This window comes from Plecotus auritus (genome assembly GCF_963455305.1).
Source record: "Plecotus auritus genome assembly, chromosome: 4".
NCBI lineage: Eukaryota > Metazoa > Chordata > Mammalia > Chiroptera > Vespertilionidae > Plecotus > Plecotus auritus.
In genome coordinates, this window is record NC_137775.1 from 11,620,504 (window position 1) to 11,642,139 (window position 21,636).

A 21,636-nucleotide genomic window follows, 5' to 3' on the forward strand; every position below is an offset into this window, starting at 1 on the left:
TGGAAAATGTCTGGCCCTCAGGCCCTATAAGGCCCGTGAAATCATTTGGTCTGGCCCTGCCAAGGCATTAGGGGTGAGTTAATTAAATGTTTGGCCCAATATAGCAGGCTCATTTTTTAAGTTGATAATTTTGGATGGCCCTCGAATGATGTGATAAATATCCAAATGGCCCTTGGCAGAAAAAAAGGTTCCTCACCCCTGCAAAGGGTAGACAAAGAGAAGGGACCAGATTTTAGGAGTGCTATTCAGAGAAGCCTGACTTTTCTGCAGTGTTTCAAATCTGCAAAAGGATGTTTACTTGCATTACTTGGGTAATTACAAGATCATTTAAAAATGATCATTTTGCTATGGAAAGATGATTTCCTTGTTATCTGGGTTGAAATTTGCTGGGTGAGGGACTCCTTTCTCTGGAGCCCCGCAACCTCCACCCATCTGTACAGAGGGCACGGGCTTGCTGAATTTCGTTTCCCAAGTGGTGTTCCTTGAATATGTGTAATAAATTAGGGGATGGGGGCGGGGAGGAGCCATCCAGTGATTCTGCATATTTCTCTAGGAATAAGCCAGCTATCTGTATTTCCATCTTTGTTCTGATTTTATATTTGTAGGAAGCATTAAAGTGTGTTTTTTGTGTTTGCTCGTTTGTTTTTTGCTAATTGCATTCCCCTATCTTTACAAAAAGTCTCTAAAATACCTTAGTAAAGGAGATAATAAGGTTAATTGAAGCAGACAGTAAGAAATATGAAACAAAAGGATCTGTAGAATAGGATTTGTATTCCATCATGCTTTTTCCCCTCATTGTTAACCCTCTCAGGGTCTCATTTTCCGATCTGCACAGTGAGGAGATGGGGTGTTTTGGTCCCTACGGTTCTCTTCCCAGTGCTCTGAAAAAAATGACATATAGCCTGCGTGTTCAATTAATATGTGACAAAGGACGCAAGAATATACAGTGGCGTAAAGACAGTTTATTCAATAATTGGTGTTGGGATAAATGCAAAAAAAAATGAAACTAGACCACCTTCTTACACCTTATACAAGAATAAATTCAGAATGGATTAAAGACTTAAATGTAAGGCTCGATTTCAATTTTGTATCCTGCCACCTTGCCAAATTCCTTTATTAAATGTAGTAGTTTTTTGGTGGAGTCTTGAGGGTTTCCCATGTACAATATGTCACCTGTGAATAATGACAGTTTTAATTCCTCCTTTTCAATTTGGATGCCTATTATTATTATTTTTTCTTCTGTCTGATCACTGTGGCTAGGACTTCCAGTGCCATGTTGAATAAGAGTGGTGAAAGTGGGCATTCTGTCTTGTTCCTGTTCTTAAGGGAAACACTTTTAGTTTTTGTCCATTGAGTATGATGCTGGCTGTAGGTTTGTCATATATGGCCTTTATTATGTTGAGGTATGTTCCCTCTATTCCCACTTTGCTGAGAGTTTTTATCAAAAATGGGTGCTGGGTTGCCGAAACCGGTTTGGCTCAGTGGATGGAGCGTCGGCCTGCGGACTGAAGGGTCCCGGGTTCGATTCCGGTCAAGGGCATGTACCTTGGTTGCGGGCATATCCCCTGGTCGATGTTTCTCTCTCATCGATGTATCTAGCTCTCTATCCCACTCCCTTCCTCTCTGTAAAATATCAATAAAAATATATTTTAAAAAAAATGGGTGCTGGATTTTGTCAAATGCTTTTTCTGCATCTACTGATACGATAATGTGATTTTTATCCTTCATTTTGTTTATGTGATGTATCACATTTGTTGATCTGTGAATATTGTCCCAGCCTTGCATCCCCGGAATTGCACAAGTAAATTGTACAACTGAGTCTTGAATCAGAGCTGTCCAGTTTGGATACAGGACCACCCAGGAACGCCCAGGACCACATCCTGTAATGAGCTGACATATGTGTGTCTGCTGCTTCTAGAACTGCTCTGTCCTTTGAAGATTTTTAAATAGGAATGGAATAACCTCTCTCCTTAATAGCAATAGCCATTACTTAATGAAGTCATCTGCAAGTCATGAATTCCTTCCTCCCTCCCCATCTCCTCTGTTCTATAATGATTTAATTTGCTGGCATGAGACATTTAGATTAAATTCCTTTTGAAGTTTTAAATGGAGTTCTTATCTGGAAGGAAAAACATTTCCTTTGTCAGTTTCCAGATAAGTTGGACAGTTATTGGTCATCTATGAGGCCTAGTGCAATTTCCTCTTCATTCACATTTTTTTTTCATTGAGTACACATAGCTCATTTAGTGTGTATTGCTAGTATTTGCCAAACACTTTGAGTAAAATATTTGCCTCATTTAAATTGAATTTTGAATGTTTCCTTGGTTATTGAGTAATTCCAGGCGTGTGGGTCCTCTGGGTTTATGTCGACACCTCCTTTCCTTTCAAAAAGAAATAGTCAGATCACTATGTCATGTGCTTTCTTAACAGATTTTTTCCCTAGGTCAAAAGAAAGGCAGACTATAATTTTTTATCAGTAAATAGTTTGATTATTACAGTGTTGTTTTATTCGGGTCTTCTGGAAACTTGTAGGATCTCTGTGTTAACTAGTCCTGGGTTCTGCTTATAGCAGATTTGTTGTGCTTTCTTCTGAAAGACTGAAGATACACACCAAATATACACCAACATTCAGATTTACACCATTGCTTCTAATACCTTTAGCCTTGAGATTCCATTTAATTCAAACTTAGGATAAGTAGGCCTCATTTAGATGAAGCAGAAATAAAGTTTACTTTTGACTATAGAAGAAATGGTTTATTGGCAGTGCCCTCGGCGGTCCCAGATCTGTCTCGTACTTCAACAGTGCTAGGACGGGACAAACCCAGGGACACCCCTTCTTCCAGCCTCCGGCCACTCTCCTGCATCTTATCAAGTCACCACCTTCAGAACCACCTCTGGGACCAGCCAACACACCCGTTGCTTTTCTGCCATAACTCCTTATTGCCGAACAACCACGAGCTCCCAGATTCATCAATTATTCCACTGAGGGGGAGGCTGCGGTCAACCGCCTGGCCAGCCTGCCTCTGGGGGGCCTCCCACACCCACCTCTCTCTGGGCTTCTATTCCACCGTGATGATGTGGCTCTCGAGGGCGTGGGCCACTAATTCTGGGAGTTGGCGGAGAAGAAGCGGGAGGGCGCTGAGCATCTCTTAAAGTTGCAAAACCAGCCTGGAGGCTGCATTCTCTTCAGGACGAGCTGAAGCCTCCCCAAGAGGAGTGGGCAAAACTCAGGGCACCATGGGAGCCGCCCTGGCCTTGGAGAGGACCCTGACCCAGGCCCTGGTGGAGCTGCAGGCCCTGGGTTCCACCCACACAGACCCTCAGCTCTGGGACTTCCTGCAGAACCACTTCCGGGGTGAGGAGGTGACACTCATCAAGAAGATGGGTGACACCTGACTCACCTCCACAGGTGCCAGCCCCCAGGCTGGGCAGGGCAGTATCTCTTCTTAAAGGCTCGCCCTCAAGCACCACTAGCAGCCTTTGGAGCCCAGAGGCCTTTGAGGGGCCCCTCTGCATCCCCCTGGCTTTTACCTGAGCCTCTCCCCAAAACTCCTAGCTATTTTTGTAGTCACCCTGAAGCCCTCTCCCATGCATTGGACCAAATGAAACAATAAAGCTTTTTGCAGCAAAATAAATAGTTTATTTTGTTAAACCACATAGTGCTCTATACTAAGATTTCAAGTGAGTATATTTAACCTCCTTAAGAGAAGTTTTCACTACATTACCTTTATTGAATGTATTCTCTGTGCCTAGAATCTGATCAGTGTAGTGCTAATCACTCTAATGGCACAAAGTGAAAGATAAACATCTGTTATGTAGCCGAAACCGGTTTGGCTCAGTGGATAGAGCGTTGGCCTGCGGACTGAAGGGTCCCGGGTTCTATTCCGGTCAAGGGCATGTACCTTGGTTGCGGGCACATCCCCAGTGGGAGGTGTGCAGGAGGCAGCTGATCAATGTTTCTCTCTCATCGATGTTTCTAGCTCTCTATCCCTCTCCCTTCCTCTCTGTAAAATATCAAAATATATTTTTAAAAATCTGTTATATAATCAATACACTGTAGGAAAAATCTGTGAATAAGAATTGTAGTAGGTGCACTAGAACATAGTTGGCATATTGAAAGGAGAGATAAAAGAAGAAAAAGTGGGCATTAAGCTGACCCCTAAAAGCAGGGTGGAATTTAGAAAAGCAGAGAAGAACGGTTTTGAGGCCATGGCTTAAGGTTGATAATGGGATGGGCCGAACCACAAACATCCTGAGCAAAGGCGTTGCAGGAGGAACAAATGCGTCCTGTGAACAGCCTTCACTTCCCATTCAGGGTTCTTGTGGACAGCCCCGGGCCTCTCCGACTCCACAGTCTCGACCTTTTCTTCGGCTCTTCTCTCTGCTGGGTTGCTCTTCGTCCCATCCAGGGCCTGTTGACATGTCTCTCACTGATGAAGACCCAATCCCAAACTCACCTTCTCTTGAATTCTCACCTGCCTGGGAAGAAGCACCAATTCTCTTCCCCAGCAGCCAGCATGTTGGTCGTCTGCCCAGCCCACTTCACTGCCCAGCACACGTCACACTGCATTTCGGTTTCAGCTGTTCCCTCAGCATCGAGGCCTTCTTGCAGGTGAGGACCAGGTGTCCTTGGTATCCGCAGTGCCCACACCGTGCCTGGCCCCGACTCCCCACGCAGTAGGTGGATCGTGTGTTTTAGGGACTAGTGGGAAAACATATTTCTCTACCTACGTTTCCTAGTCACATTAATAGAATCGACAGTTACAGGAGTAAATGTTTTGTTTTTTATTGTAGTCCTAATGTGTCCTAAAGAGAGAGAGCAGAGAAAAATTTCTTTCAAAACCTTTTGTTATATATATATATATATATATATATATATATATATATATATATATATCTACAGTTCTCAACATTATTTTTTAAGATTATGTTAACCTGACAGAGTTTTTTTTATTTTTGGTTTTAAAAATATTTCACATTTTAGTATTTAAAAATACATACGACTGTCATATTAATATGACTGTATGTTTTGTTTGTTAGTTCAGAAGAATACCCAAGAGATATAAACTTGTTATATTAAGTTAAATTGGAAGAAGGAAGAGTGAAAGAGAGAAAAGAAAAAAGGAATCAGGCCAAAGAAGGAAAAAGGAGAGGCTGAGAAAGTTAAAGTCCTGCCTAGAGAAGAATATTCCCTGGAGCCAGCCATGCCCAGCTTCAGTCACCTTTGAACTCTTCCTGCCCAGGTTCCTACTGTTTTCTACTGGAGACCCTGCTCACTCCTTACAGAGGCTGCAGCTGAGCCATAAACTAAACCTCCAACAGCTGTGCCCCCAGCTCTCTCTATAGCTCATAAACGATGATTGTAGCCCTAACCAGTTTGGCTCAGTGGATGCAGGGGTCCTCAAACTACGGCCCGTGGGCCACATGCGGCCCGCCAAGGACATTTATCCGGCCCGCCGGGTGCCGCTGCCTGTCCTGCTTAGCAGCCAACTCGTCCCGGCCCACAGTGCGCATAGGAATTTGTTCATAGTTTTTTTTTTAAACTATAGTCCGGCCCTCCAACGGTCTGAGGGACAGTGAACTGGCCCCCTGTTTAAAAAGTTTGAGGACCCCTGGTAGAACATCAGCCTGCAGACTCAAGGGTCCCAGGTTCGATTCCGGTCAAGGGCATGTACCTTGTTTGCAGACACATCCCCAGTGCGGGGTGAGCAGGGGGCAGCTGATCTATGTTTCTCTCTCATCGATGTTTCTAACTCTCCCTTCCTCTCTGTGAAAAAATCAATATATTAAAAAAAAAAAAAGGTTGTAGAATGAGGATGAGGTTCCCATGACTGATCAATTGTAGTTATTCATGTTTATGTAGGAGCTGAACTTAGCATAATATGTGTATACAAAATACTCTTGACATTCTGTTAGGTTACATGCTCCAGAAGAAAAACCAGCTTAGAAGAAATGGAGTGAAAGGTCTGTGTGAGTATTTTTGTTTGTCGGAGAATTGTTAAATAACTGAGCGCTTAAGTCCTCAGTGGGAGGCAAGTTTCCTTGTGGTAAATGAACCCTAATGTCTAGCTTATAACTCCTTGTTCCTGTTATTGTTTCTGATCTCTGTGCCTCCGAGCTAGAGAAGTCAGCCATAACTTTTTTTTTTTAAAGAATAATCATTGGCACATCACTGAGCCTGTTTTGCCCCGAGCTATCCCGTTTTAGTTCTCCTAATTTTTTCCAGTTTCTTTCTTTTGGAGGAGGTGAGAGGGAGGTTTGGAGTCTGGATAATCAGTGGGCCTACTTCCTCTGGTGAAAACAAAACCTTCCAAGATGGTTTTGTCCCTGGCAAATACATGTAAAAACTATTTGAGATGAAACTTCGTTTATTTCTTTGAAGCTAGCCTCTAAAACTTGTCCCAGGTTTTACCCAGAGGCATCTTGAATTTGCCTTCCCAAGAAAAACAGTCCTGTTTCTTTAGCAGCTAATTTGTAAAGCTGCATTTAGGCTATAGTGCTTTTACTGAACCAAAGTTCGTGCACCTGATGCTTTGAAAGGCCAAAACTCGAGCTGGGAAAGGTTTATTGATTCAGAAGGCGCCAACTGGGAACACAGGAGACCTAGTGGTGCCTCAGATCCATCTTGCTAGCTGGATCAGGCCAAGGGCTGTGAAGAGGTTGGGGGAATGGGTATGGGGAGTGCTGGTGTGGGACAAGTTTAAGTTGGGAAACCTTGGAGCTTGGCCATGTACGGTAAAGGCACGTCAACACCAGGTCTTCCTGGACAGTGGACCCTTGACTTCTGAACAGGTTCTGGTGTTGAAGTTCCAGTTATGTCCTGGCGCTTTGTATCCATGGTTGGGGGTGAGGGGACTTGGGTTCTGGGGGCAGCTGGAGGCCAAACTTCTCTCCTCTGGGCTTGCTTCGGCTGCAGGGCTTGTGGTTTAGGTCTTTTATCTCTAAAAACAACTCAGCACCTCATCCAGCAGGACAGGACTGGTGGAGCTGGTCTGTGGTTACAGGGCCTCTATTCATCCCAGGCTACCAGCTCTGTAGGTCCTTCTGATGATGTCATCGTGTCATCATGTGCATTTCTTGGATCTTTCTGCTTCCTCTGACATTAACAAGGGAAAATACTACCAGCTGTTAGCATTCAGCCCAAGGCGTGCACTGTCCTACTGCAGCCCCTACTCTTGCTCTATGAGTAAACAGATCAGATGAACCTGAAGACATTTAATTCAGAGCCTGAAAATGAAGTGTACCAGAGTCATAAAGGCAATGGCAAAGGCAGATTCAGATTTGTTTGAACAAAATGGCAGAGTGAAGGGAACCCTCTTCCGGCTCAGTAGAAGAGACTCTTAGAGGACCCAGGCCAGAGAATAACAGAGGGCCAAGTACATCTTGCCTGGGGCTCCACTGTGGTGAATCAACACACAAAGGTATTTATAGCATCTTTCAGCAGGCAGTTTTATCACAATGATTTTATAATACTCATTCTGCTGAGAGGCTTCATAACCTTTAAACAAAGTCTCTAAAATCAATTTTTTATTATTTTTTTATATTTTTAAGATTTTTTAAAATTGATTTTTAGAGAGAGAGGAAGGGGGGAGGCGGGGGGGAGAGAGAGAGACATTGATATGAGAGCGAAACATCAATTGGCTGCCTCCTGCATGCCCCCAACCCGGGCATATGCCAAGAGCAGCCTTCCTATGCATGGGACGAAACCCAGTCAACTGAGCCACACCAGCCAGGGCTTGGCACTTTCTAATACTGATTGATAATCAGTTGTTATTTATTCTTACTGGCCCATAATTAGAAATACTGTATTTATATCAGGAATAGGCAAGCTTTTTCTTAAAGGACCAGATTATAAAGGTTATAGGCTTTATAGAGGTACTTACATAACCATGTAGAAGGGTGAAACCTTCCTTAGCTGGCGGCCTGTGGTTTGCCATCCTGTGCTCTGTATGATGATCACCTGGGTCAGTCTTTGTCTGGTAGCTCTCTCCTCACACACACATACACTTCTACAGTTATCAATCCTCTGCTGTTTGCCTGACATCAAGAATATAAATATGAATGTAAAGACAGTTCCTTTCTTAAAAGATCTCACAGTCTCTGGAGGAAGAAAAAATACATAAACACGCTCATTGCAAGTACATAGTACCTTGGAGCGCATTGATGTCCAGAGGTAGCCTGGCTGGAGGAGAAGGGGGAGGGCTCCACGGAGAACAACCTAGTAGTGATGCGTTGCAAACATTCCTAAGCAGCAAAGCAAGGACAGAGCCTTCTAAGAAGATATTTATTTTTTCCTTGATGTAAGACATGTATTTGAGGTTTTTTTCCCCATCTCAATATAAGATCTCAGTTCCCAGATAATAGCATAGATAACATCAGTTCATTGGCTACTAAGAATGTCTAGAAATTCTGAGGAAGAGCACATAATTCAGTAATTACAGAGCAAAGCACGCATACCATTTGAAGAATTTGACTTATGACAACGTTATTATTCTTTAACAGATACTGGATCACCAGGTAACTTAGACCTAAAACACATAGATTTGGAACATAAGTGATATGGTTACATGAGGTTTAGCGGACTAGGATTCTTGAATACTCTTTCTTTCCGAAGCTTGTTAGCAACTGTCGTTTTAAGCAAAATCTGTGGTCTCTATTAATTTTTTTTAAATATATTTTATTGATATTTTACAGAGAGGAGGGGAGAGGGATAGAGAGTTAGAAACATCGATGAGAGAGAGACATCAATCAGCTGCCTCCTGCACACCTCCTACTGGGGATGTGCCCGCAACCAAGGTACATGCCCTTGACCGGAATCGAACCTGGGACCTTTCAGTCCGCAGGCCGATGCTCTATCCACTGAGCCAAACCGGTTTCGGCTGTGGTCTCTATTAATTTATCTTTAACAGGACAGGTTTGAAGTAGATGATTTCTAAGGCCAGTTCTAGGTGCTGTGACTATAACTAGACAAATTGCATATTAATAGCTATTCTTTTCCTCTGCAGAAATCTAATTTGATTTGTCCAAATTGCCAAATTCCACTTATTCACATTGCAATCAATCCCATAGCCTCTGAACTGTGATACTATTTAAGAAAAAATAAAGTAAGAATTTATGGTATTCTTGGAGTTACATAGTACTCAAATGCCATATCACCAGAGAGGCAGACTGGCTACATTCTAGCTCTGTGACTTGGGCAAGTTCCTTAGCCTCTCTATAACTCAGTTTCCTTATCTGCAGAATGGAAACGCTATAGGACCTGTCTCACATGGTTGTTATAAGTAAATACATTAATAATCTTAAAATTGTTTGGCAAAAATAATCACTTAAAGTATGTCAGTTATTATTACAAGTAAAAATAATCCTATATAGTTAAAGCCTAATATGCTAAGTGTTCGGTCGTCTGGTCCACTGTTCAACCAATCAAAGCGTAATATGCTAATGATATGCTAAGACTGCTCAACTGCTCGCTATGACATGCACTAACCACAAGGGGGCAGACGCTCAACGCAGGAGCTGCCCCCTGGTGGTCAGTGCGCTCCCACAGGGGGAGTGCCACTCAGCCAGAAGCCAGGCTCACGGCTGGCGAGTGCAGCAGCGGTGGCGGGAGCCTCTACTGCCTCCGGGGCAGCACTAAGGATGTCCGACTGCCATCAGTTGGACATCCCCTGAGGGGTCCCGGACTGCGAGAGGGCACAGGCTGGGCTGAGGAACAACTCCCCCTGACCCCAAGCGCAAAAATTTTGTGCACCGGGCCTCTAGTTATAAATAATCCATTTATAAAATTCAATATTAAATTAAAATGTTTGGAATTGTTCAGCTATGACACTGAACATAAGCTATATATGTATTTGCATTCTGTAAATGTATACATAATAGAAACCTTTGAGTTATTCTTTGGAGGTGATGGGGTTCAGGGCAGGCAGACCCAAACGTGTCATTTTGACATATTGATTATCTTGAATTAAAGTTACTTGAGAAGCAACCAGTGCAAGAACACTGTGATTGTCCTTTGTCCCCCAAAAGCAGGAAGTGAATCTCCCATGTGAATGTATCCTCCCTGTCCCAAGAGGATAGAAGGCATCCTTATCACCAGAGATAGGCGTTCATGGCCCAGAAAGCAAACAGACATTATTTCTCCGTTAACTTGTTACCTTAAGCAAAAACCCTTTGTTTTGTCAAATCTTCACAATAATTGTTTCTTTCACTTTACTCAATCTAAGGATTCTAGATTTCTTTATTTATAAATATAGTAGATTAAAACAAACCATATAGGGATTATAAATAGAAAATATTTGTTTTAATATTAAATTTCAGTTTTATCTTTTGCCTCCTATAAATCAAAGAAATTCAGAACATACTTAATCTATTGTTTATTTCTTTTATCCTTCAAAACATATTTCAGTATCTCTTGGCCAAAAAAAAATTGTGTATTTCACAAATATTGTTCCTTACAGCAAATACATTTAGTTCATAGCTAAACATTTTAGCTGTTCACTAGCATGCTCTTCTGTAACTTGTAAAGGTTGCTGGTGTTTCAGTCTCGCCTAAATGATGTTCTGCCCTGGAAACAGCCACAGACCTTAACTGGAGGCTGAGGGTGGAGGGGTTAGCATCCCAACATCTGTAATCCCCTTAGACAGCAGCTTTGAAAACTCCAGCCACAGATCACACAAATAGCAGTGATACAGTTAACAAGGAAAAATGGTTACTTATTCTGTGATGATAGAAATAGTTATATGGCACAAATGTCTGTTAAATTAAAAGGTATTTTTAATATTCAAGTTGTACTTCTCAATTTTTTTTTTAACCAAAAGAGATCTCTAAATCCAAAATTATGTTTGATATATGCAGGCCATTTTATGTGTGTATCAGATTGTTGCAACATTTTGCTGTTTATTTCCATGACTCCATATTAGTCAGTTTTTTAATGTAGGAGAGTTAAACTTTTATTCTTTAGAACTAGCTTTTTAAAAATTTTACTTTTGGCCCTATCTGGTTAGCTCAGTTGGTCAGAGCATTGTCCTAATATGCCAAGGTTGTGGGGTTCGATCCCCGATCAGGGCACATACAACCAATGAATGCATAAATAAGTAGAACAACAAATTGACATCTTCTTCTCTCTCCCTCTCTCTCTCCAATAAATAAAAATATTTTTAAGTTTTACTTTTAATCCCATCTGTTTGCAGAAAATATCAGCATCTAAGGATATTGGAGGGGTGGAAAGGCCAGGAAAACGAGTTACATAAAATGGCAGTGAAATAGAATTCCTTTGAGGTTAACTGAAAACACAGAGTACTTTGTGAGTTGAAAACAAACAAGACCATTCCTTTCTTTCCACCTTAGGTCAAAATTCCCTGTCTTGTGCAGTCAGTGTTAATCTATCAGTATCATAATATAATTAAACATGATGTGTTTTTATTATGGGATTTAAAAAAAAAAGGAAGGTACTTTAGATAGGATGACTTTGATAGGGTAATGTTTTTGTCATCACAGGTTATATGTTACAGCCATATGTTACTTTGAATGTAAATAAACATAAATATCCCTGCACTGAGTTGGGTATTCACTGAATGCCTGCTCTGTGCCAAGAAGAAAGGTACACACCCTCCCTTTAGAACTTTACCATCTCTTTGGGGAGATAATTTAATTATAGTATGATTAACCTAACTCTTCTGTTGGTTCAGCAGCTTGATTTAGTTCAGTAAAAAGATGAGGATAGCCCTAACCGGTTTGGCTCAGTGGATAGAGCGTCGGCCTGCGGACTGAAGGGTCCCAGATTTGATTCCGGTCAAGGGCATGTACCTTGGTTGCGGGCACATCCCCAGTAGGAGGTGTGCAGGAGGCAGCTGATGGATGTTTCTCTCTCATCGATGTTTCTAGCTCTCTATCCCTCTCCCTTCCTTTCTGTAGAAAAATCAATAAAATATATTTAAAAAAAAAAAAGATGAGGATATTATAGACAACAACACTGTGTTGTGAACTTAAAAATTGCTAAGAGACTAGATCTTAATTGTTTCCATCACAAAATCTGTAATAATAAAAGGGTAATATGCTAATTAGACCAGATGTCTTCTGGACGTCATTCCAGAAGGTCAAAAGAAAGGCAGGGGCCTGACGAAGCTGGGGCCGGAGGGAAGCCAGCTGGGTCCTGGGTGCCTGCGGGTGGCCTGGGGGAAGCCAGCCTGGATCCTGGGTGCCTGCGGGCGGCCCAGAGGAAGCCAGCCCGGGTCCCGGGTGCCTGCCCGCGGCCGGAGGAGGGAAGCCCGGGTCCCGGGTGCTGGAGGGAAGCCAGTGCCGGCAGCCGGGGGAAGGAAGGCCTACTCTTGCACGAATTTTCATGAATCAGGCCTCTAGTAAATATATAACATGATAGAGGTGTTAGCTAACCTAAGGTGACAATCATATTGCAATATATAAATGTAGCAAGTCAACATGTTGTACACCTTAAACTTGCATGTTATATGCCAATTAATAAAAATAAATTTTAGGAAAAAAGATGTCTATTTGTATAATATAGCGCCTATTACTTCAATGATTTGAAGTTTCAAGGAGATGGACGTATTTTCCCCAGCAACAGTCAATGATCTTTTATAGTAGGAGCAACCCATAATGTACTATTGGATATCTGTACAGGGTTTGTCCAGTTGGTTCATTTCAATCTGCCTGTGAACAAAACAAGCAACCCCCATCATTACCTCAGAGTAGTTTTTTCAACTAAACTGTTATGATTGCATACTTTCCATTAGGCTTATTAAGGGATACTAATAAAATTAATCTAGCCAATAATTTTAAGATACAGAATTTATATGTTGTTTTTAAAAAATTCATTTGGAAATGGGACAGTAGCATTTTAATAGTAATTTACATTTTGGTCACTAGAGGGCACTAGACACATGTACTAGTAGAGTTAAGGAAAAAATATCAGTTGATATTTCAAATGCAGTAAGGTTTTCTGATTTGAGAATGCTGATTAAATTCTTTATGTTTTACCAGTTTATCAGTACTTGTGACGTAGCCAAAAATATTTTCAACGGACATTTTCAACCATCATTATGTTTTTAAGTAAAGAAGTATTCTTAAGGAGCAGTACTAATTGCCGTATTGTTTTATTTATAGCTTTGAGAGAGATTAACATGCTGAGTCAGAAAAAGAAAAATCTCCTTGATATTTTTATTTTTCAGAAAACTGTGGAATATATTTTCCAGAAATAAAAAGAGATCCAGGCAAGTATTTACACAGTTGTCCCGAGTCTGTAAAAAAATGGCTTCGACAGCTAAAGAATGCTGGGAAAATTCTTGTACTAATCACCAGTTCTCACAGTGATTACTGTAGACTTCTCTGCAACCATATCCTGGGGTAAGTGATGAGACATTCTGTTTTCATGGTCTTATCAAATACTGATAGCAAATTGGGCCAATGCTTTTTAAAATGTGCTCCATCACAACCTTATCAGTACATTAAACAACGCTGAGTGGCAAATGGTTATGTCTCATAACATCTCTCAACATCCACAACACACTCAAGTACATTTTAGCAAGCAGCTTTCCTAGGGTTTAGTGTGCTCATAGCTTGCTGATGATCTGGATGGAACACATGTCCTTCGTGCCTTCCCCAGCAACATTCAATGGTTCCCAGAAAGTATTTGGGAATGTTGGATAAATATTGTCTCCCCAGTGCAACATGGAGTTTCCCAAGAGCAAGAACTACCATTCCTTTGCCATTTCAAATAATCCTAAGTATAGTATTAAATACAGACTGAAAACAGTGATTGTTATTATCTAAATAACATTGTAAGATTACACTGATTTTCAAAATAAAGTATCTTCTTCACATTTTACACTCTCTGAAGACATAGCTTTGAATGTTTCTAGCTATTAGAAACTATTGAATTCACTTACCGTGACTGTGACCAGTATGAGAAAGCTTAGCCCTGGAGTGAATGGGCTCATTCTTATGATTATGTCAAGGTGTTGTTCAGGAATACTAGTGCTAAATCACCCTTTATTTCCAGTGTAAGATTTACCTTAAAATGTATAGAAAGCATGTAAAGAGTTAATCAAAAGATAAGAAATGATGGTGTGGTCAAGTAGATAGGTGAAGATTAAGTTCAGTTTTATATAGACAGTTTCTAATTCCTTAAATACTTTAAAATTATGTTGCTTTTCAGGAATGATTTTGCCGATCTTTTTGACATTGTGATTACAAATGCATTGAAGCCTGGTTTCTTCTCTCATTTACCAAGTCAAAGACCTTTCCGGACACTCGGTAAGTTACGTTTTGGTTTATTTCTTCTCCTATTTAGGATTTGTTCATTCATTTATTCAGTAAATAATCTGTTGGCTAACAGCCATGTGCAGACTGCTGTGTCAGGAGGTTTTGTGTATACCGATACGGGATACCGTGTATACTAGGTGAAAAACAAAGGTACAATAATATGTGAAATATACCACCATTTTATAAACAGATGAAAATAAAGATACAGTGATGCGGTGTTTTTAACTTAGCACTTTTTTGTGCTACTGAAAAGCCCTATTCTGTGCTGACAGTTGGCAGTAGCTTGGTTCTCTGCTCACTGAGGCCCAGAAACGGTGGGATCCAGGTTAAGTTCAGAGTACCGGGTGTCGGGCACTGAGAGGTCCTCCGTGCACCAGACAGAGGCATAAACCAACGTGAGCGAGCAGGAAAGCCCTGAGGTCGTGCTGCGCGGTGTGAAGGAAGGCTCCGCCTGATGAGGCCACCTTGCATGGCTGGCCGGGAAAGGCCTGTCTGAAAAGGTCAGGCAAGGTGACTTGTAAGGAGGGACCTGAAGGGTGAGTCAGGAGGAGAGGATGAGTGTTCCTGGCGGTGGGATAAACGAATCAGGGGCCCAACGTGGGAGAAGTCTGGCTGAGTTCCAGTGACAGAGAAGAGGCCTGTGGTTCTGGCCACAGGGGTGGGGGCGGGGAAGGGGTCAAGTTAGGGAGGCAGGCAGCCTCGTACACTGTGGGAAGGGGTTTGGGTTTTATTCCATGAGCAATCGGAAGCGATTCAGTTGAGGCAGAAGAGTGACATAGAGACATCTGTGGCTGCTGGGTGGGGAATGGATTGGGTGTGGGGAGGGTCAGAGGGGAAGACCAGGCAATTAGTGTCCCACGTGAGATTGTGTTGTTTGGTCTGAGGCGGGAGTCCCGGAGATAGTGGGAAGGGCATGGGGGGAAGGGACAAAAGTAGGTGTACAGTTGTGACTCCGTGAAACACAGAGTTTGTTCTTGTATTGTTAATTACTAATTGTTCTATTACTTTCCATACAAACAACTGTAAACCTACCTTTGCCCTGTCCTGTATATTTAAAATGTATTTCGGAGGTGGAGAACATGGGACTTGGTGATGCTTTAGAAGCAGCAGATGAAAAGAAATGAGTAATCGAAAATGACTTCCAGTTATTAACTTTTCTTTTTTTCTGAATTGAAAAGGCGGGTGCATAGTGATATCACTTACAGCCAGGGGGGAGAATATAGAAGAACTTGGGGTGGGGTGGAGGTTACAGCTATTAAGAACTCATCTTTCAACATATTGAATTTGCAATGCCTAGGAGTTACCTCACTGGAGCCATCAATTCAGAAATCGTGTAAATGAGCCTGGAGAACAGAGATGGGCTCAGGTGTGAATGTGGGGCCATCAGCTCCTGGAGCGGTGTTTAAAGCCATGGCTTACATGAGATCAGATATAAGGAGGACAAAGACAGGCAAAGACCCAGACCAAGCTTCAGCACTAGCTTTAAGGATAAAGAAGATGGCAATCTGGGAGATTACCGTCGGGGGAAGAGGAGAATAGTGTTCAGAAGCCAGAGAGGAAAGAGGAGAGTCACCAATGAGGGCAAATGCTACTGAAAAGTCCACTGGAAAAGCAGAGACAGTCCCCTGGAGGGCAAGACGGAGCTCACTGGTGTCCTGTGAGCAGCGGAGAGGGAGAGACCAGACTGCAGTGTCTTGAAGAGTTGATCGAAGGTAGTGGAACCAACGAGTACCAGGGGTCCTCAAACTACGGCCCGCGGGCCACATGCGGCCCCCCGAGGACATTGATCCGGCCCGCCGGGTGCCGCTGCCTGTCCTGCTTAGCAGCTGACGCATCCCGGGCCTGCAGTGCACATAGGAATTTGTTCATAGTTTTTTTTTTTTAAACTATAGTCCGGCCCCCCAACGGTCTGAGGGACAGTGAACTGGCCCCCTGTTTAAAAAGTTTGAGGACCGCCAAAACCGGTTTGGCTCAGTGGATAGAGCGTCAGCCTGCGGACTGAAAGGTCCCAGGTTCGATTCCGGTCAAGGGCATGTAACTTGGTTGCGGGCACATCCCCAGTGGGAGGTGTGCAGGAGGCAGCTGGTCGATGTTTCTCTCTCATCGATGTTTCTGACTATCTATCACTCTTCCTTCCTCTCTGTAAAAAATCAATAAAATATATTTAAAAAAAAAAAAAAAAAGTTTGAGGACCCCTGGACAATTCTTTCTAGAATTTTAGCTGTGAAGACAGTCAACAAATGGAGGTGTTAGCTGAAAGACAAGGTCAGGCATACGTCCTTTTTTAAACTGAGGGTATTGAATATGCATATATGCTAATGAAATGGTCTAGGATAGCGGTTTTTGCCTGTGAAACTTTTGTTCCTCAGGGCAAACTTGGCACCGTCTAAAGAGGCACAACTTGGGAGGGAGGATGCTACTGGGCATCTCGCGGGTAGAAGCCAGGGATGCTGCGAAACAGCCTACAACTCACAGGACAGCACCTCCACTACCACAAACGAGGAATCCTCTGGTCCCAAATCTCAGTAGTGTCGGGTTAAGAAACCCTGGTCTAGGAGAAAGGAGGAGCTTGATGATGGTTTTATATGTGGGTGTAATGTCTTATACAAATCCTTGATTTTAAGGAAGAATCTGGTATGAGTCAGATAATCCTCTTTGTATGAAACTAGAAAAGAATTAACTATTTCCCCCTCTTCACAAACTTATATTTAACACATAACTCAGTACTCAAAAATTTTTATCTGCAGGGTTTTCATATTTTGTTCCAATTTATACCTGTCCTATATCTATACTTATTCCATTCCACAGATTTTTATTAGAGTTTTACACACACAGGGGTGACCTGTTTATGTGTTTGTGAAGTGCTGGTGGTAGTCGGTGCTCACTGAACGCTAGCTCCTGCCCTCAGTGGTTCTGTCTGATGCATGTCCTGCAGCCGTGCCTGCGTGTGGTCTGCCCAGCAGGCTCTCACATGACTGAAAAGGATATGACTGTCACACTGTGTTTTCAGAGAACGACGAGGAGCAGGAAGCACTGCCGTCTCTGGATAAACCTGGCTGGTACTCCCAAGGGAACGCTGTCCACCTTTATGAACTGCTGAAGAAAATGACTGGCAAACCTGAACCCAAGGTATTTTCTCACCGAGGCAGGGTCCTTGGTGCCCACTTGCAGACGTTTACTCTTGTAAACTAAAACCGTGATTCATTTTTTAAAAATATATATTTTATTGACTTCAGAGAGGAAGGGAGAGGGAGAGAGAGAGAGAAACATGAATGATGAGAGAGAACCATTGATCAGTTGCCTCCTGCACATCCCATACTGGGGATCGAGCCTGCGACCAGGGCACCTGCCTTGACCAGGCATTGAACTGTGACCTCCTGGTTCATTGGTCGATGTTCATCCACTGAGCCACGCCAGCTGGGCTAAAATCATGATTCTTTTTTTTTTTTTTTTTAATATATTTTATTGATATTTTACAGAGAGGAAGGGAGAGGGATAGAGAGCTAGAAACATCGATGAGAGAGAAACATCGATCAGCTGCCTCCTGCACACCTCCCACTGGGGATGTGCCCGCAACCAAGGTACATGCCCTTGACCGGAATCGAACCCGGGACCCCTCAGTCCGCAGGCTGACGCTCTATCCACTGAGCCAAACCGGTTTCGGCTAAAATCAGGATTCTTAATGCATTTAGCTTAGTTAGCTGTGGGGAAATAATCTGCCTTTGCTTATCTACCCATCTCTTCTCTCACCTCTTCTGTTTAAATAAGCCTTTTTGTTGAGGTAGACTAGGTCTTTATCTGTCTTGGAGTGTAGGAAATATTCCAAGCCAGGGGCCACAGATCGGGGGGATGCACTGGATTAGTGTGGGGTGCCTGAGGAGTGCCATCCTGATGATAATCCCTAAAAGGTTTTATATGTAAAACTAGAGGCCTGGTGCACGAAATTCATGCAAGGGGCTCGGCCCTCACAGCCCCAGCTTCGTCCAGAAGGTTGTCTGCCCTGTCGTTCTGCTGTTCAGTCTCATTATATAGGATAAGCAGTAACTGGAATTACAGGACAGACTAGCCTAAAGACACACTGGCTTTTGAACCCTGGTCACATTGTCGATGTTGGACATGGGTGCATTTTCAACAGCGGGACCTTCCATCTGAAAATGGTTTGCCCGGAGCCCTGTGAGCAGGAGAGGGCGGTGGGTAACAGCCCCGCTCCATTGGCTCCCAGGTTGCCACAGTCCGCTGGGACCTCCTGAGGGATTTAGAGGACAGGGCAGCCTGACTTGGAGGTTGTAATTCATATTCCCTTAGCTGCGGTTTCTCATCTGTAAAAAGCGTGCGGACTAGATCACTGGCTGTTTAGTCTTGGAATACCCCGGGAGCTTGCCAGGGCCCACTCGCCCAACCCCATTCTCAGAGACTCCGTTTCAGCAGGTCCCGATGGAACCGGGGAACCCTTTGGGAAAGTGGTTGTGAAGTGCACTCCTGCTAATCTAACCCACTGTGACACGTCACCGCTAACCCCTCGCCGTTCTTCAGTTCTAGAGGCAGGTTTAACTGTAAACATATGGACTCCTGCTTCTTCAGCAAAATTGAACAAAATCACTTACTTTCTGCCTTTCTTCTACCTGCACGTGCATTGTGTAACTTCTTAAACTAAACCTGGCACCAAATGGGCCACGCTGATGGTCACGTGGAAAGTTGAAGGAAATTTAAGATGTTCATGCAGCTTCCAGAGGAATTTTCTTCGCCTTCCATGAAACGGTGACCGCGCTTTCACAGTCGGAATGCCTCACCCAGAATTTGCTGTCTGACTTACAGGTTGTGTACTTTGGTGACAGCATGCATTCAGATATTTTCCCAGCCCGTCATTATAGTAATTGGGAGACAGTCCTCATCCTGGAAGAGCTCAAAGGGGACAGAGACTGGAAGCCTGAGGAAGCAGAGCCCCTAGAGAAGAAAGGAAAATATGAGGTAAGGGCTCCTCTGTGCTTTCTCATCTTAGGAAGTGCTTGTTGGTGCCAAGAGAGATGAACTCAGTTGGAAGTTGTTGTGGTCTTGCCGTCTCAGCTCTGTAAGTGATCTTGTGGATAATGGTTAAACGATGCCAAGATAACGCAGGTCAGTCTGTGTTCCCTGCCCTCTGCTTTCATCCGACGCCGGCGCCATGGATGTTTTGGTTGGTGCTGAGGCTGCCAGATCCTGACTCACTGCAGTGACACTGTCTCTTTTGCTTGGCCCTGGAAGCTCTTGTGCTCGCTTCGTGGGTCTAGCTTAACTAATAGGCAGCTCCTTGAGGCGTACTCCTGAGCCCCAGAGTGAACTTGGCAGAAGGGCACTAACGCATTCAGAGGGCTCCAGACACCTCCCCACCTCCTAATATCACTTTGGAGGTTCAAATTCCAACATATGAATTCTGGGAGAACATAAACATTTAGACCATAGTAGCATCCAGATTACATTGAACCAGAAAGGGCAGATAGATCTATTTTCCTCTCTTTATAAGAATAGGGAGGAGCCTAGATTCTATCACTTATTTGTGGAACCATTTTCTACATATGTGTGATGAGAGCCATTTTTTTTCAGACTCATTATTTTAGGAAAGATAATTAATCACATTTATCCTATAAACTGCTATTTAGACATTAAGAAGTTATATTGAAATACATCTTAGATGTACACATAGGAGTGTGGATATTCGTATTTCAATACTGCTCTTTGGTGAAATCCAAATAGGTTCTTGGTAAATGATTTCCAAACACCATCATCTGCAAACATAAATTCTCATCTTGCTTCACAAAGCGAGTTCCAGCACAAAGAATTGTGAATCTTTGTGTGGCTTAGACATAGGTGTAAATATGTGTGTGTATGTGGGATATTTGGGGCACTGTGTGCTCCAAAATGAAATTTTCATCAGAAGAGCATGATAGATTTTATAATCCAGACTAGTGGCCCGGTGCACGGATTCATGCACATTGAAAGAAAATTAATGAGAAGAAAGATTCCTGCGGTAATTACGTTACTGTAAAAAATTACATGTCAAAATAGTATATATAATATAGTATTATAAAATTAAAATACAAAATATTTTAATATTGCTATTCACCCTTTCTCTATAGAAGTGTCAGAGATGAAAGAAAATTAGTAAAATGTATATGAAAATAATATATAAATTGATTAATAAATAATAACATGATATAAAAAGACATGATGTAAAAATAACAAAAACATGATATAAAAACAACAAAGTGCCAATAGTTGGTCTTCAGATACATTCTGGCTTCGCGTGCAATTGGCACCAGCAAGAGTTTTATATGTATTGTGCATGTGCGAGTCAAAGTTTATTTTTAAATTGCGAGTGCGCATCATACGTACTGGCTAGTCAGTCAGTCGGACAGACAGATGGTCGGTCACTTAGCCTTTTACATATATAGATTATATGGATGAGATAGGATTTTTTTCAATTCTTAATTTTATGCCATATCCATAAAACACTGAGAAGTATTTTTTGAATGGGTCTTTAATTTAGCCTGCAATTTTTATGTGCCTACTCTGTCCTAGGCACTAAGACTTAGGGATACATAAATACGTAAGTTCTTAACCTTATGTAGTTAAGAATCATACATAAGTTCTTAACCTTATGTAGTTAAGAATCATGATCTGTCAGGGGTGAAACAGTATGAGAAATAGTATGTTAGGGATAAGCTCGGGACGTAGGAACATGGAAGAAGTGACCGAATCCAACCTGCGTGTAGGAGATCGAGGAAAAGATCCTGGGAAAGGCCCAAACCAAAGGATGAGGAAGGCTGGAAAAGGCCCGATCCCACAGGATGAGAGGGTTCCCAGACAAAGCCAGAGGAAGGTGCTTTTTAAATAACATGTAGTTTGGTTAAGGGAAACAAATCCTTCTGGTGTTTAATTTTTATTTTTTACTTAGCAGGGGAAAATTATAATGAGATTGAACATTAATCAGTTTTTATTGTTCTATCCTCTCGTTTCAGGGACAGAAGGGAAAGCCTCTAAATTCATTATCTAAAAAATGGGGCTCTTTTTTTACTGATTCCATTTCGGGACTGGAAAATACAGAAGACTCTTTGGTTTCTACGTGGTCCTGTAAGAGAATCAGTACTTACAGCACTATTGCAATTCCAAGTATTGAAGCAATAGCAGGTAAAGGGGAAAATATTTTTTTTAATATATTTTTAATTGATTTCAGAAAAGGAGAGGAGAGCTAGAAACATTGATGAGAGAAAATCATTGATTGGCTGCTTCTCACACGCCCCCACTGGGGTTCCAGCCCGCACAACCTGGGTACATGACCTCCTGGTTCATATGTTGATGCTCACATACTGAGCCATGCCAGCC

General features: G+C 42.5%; 1 protein-coding gene across 1 annotated transcript in view; it reads left to right on the forward strand.

Annotated features, from left to right (window-relative positions):
• NT5DC1 (5'-nucleotidase domain containing 1) overlaps nt 1-21,636 on the forward strand; it is a 108,332-nt gene that overhangs the window by 83,054 nt on the left and 3,642 nt on the right. The window contains exons 7-11 of the mRNA XM_080664857.1: nt 13,185-13,359; nt 14,171-14,268; nt 17,288-17,406; nt 19,093-19,245; nt 21,273-21,441. Coding sequence (XP_080520983.1) covers nt 13,185-13,359; nt 14,171-14,268; nt 17,288-17,406; nt 19,093-19,245; nt 21,273-21,441 — 714 coding nt within the window. The remainder of the gene's footprint in view (nt 1-13,184; nt 13,360-14,170; nt 14,269-17,287; nt 17,407-19,092; nt 19,246-21,272; nt 21,442-21,636) is intronic.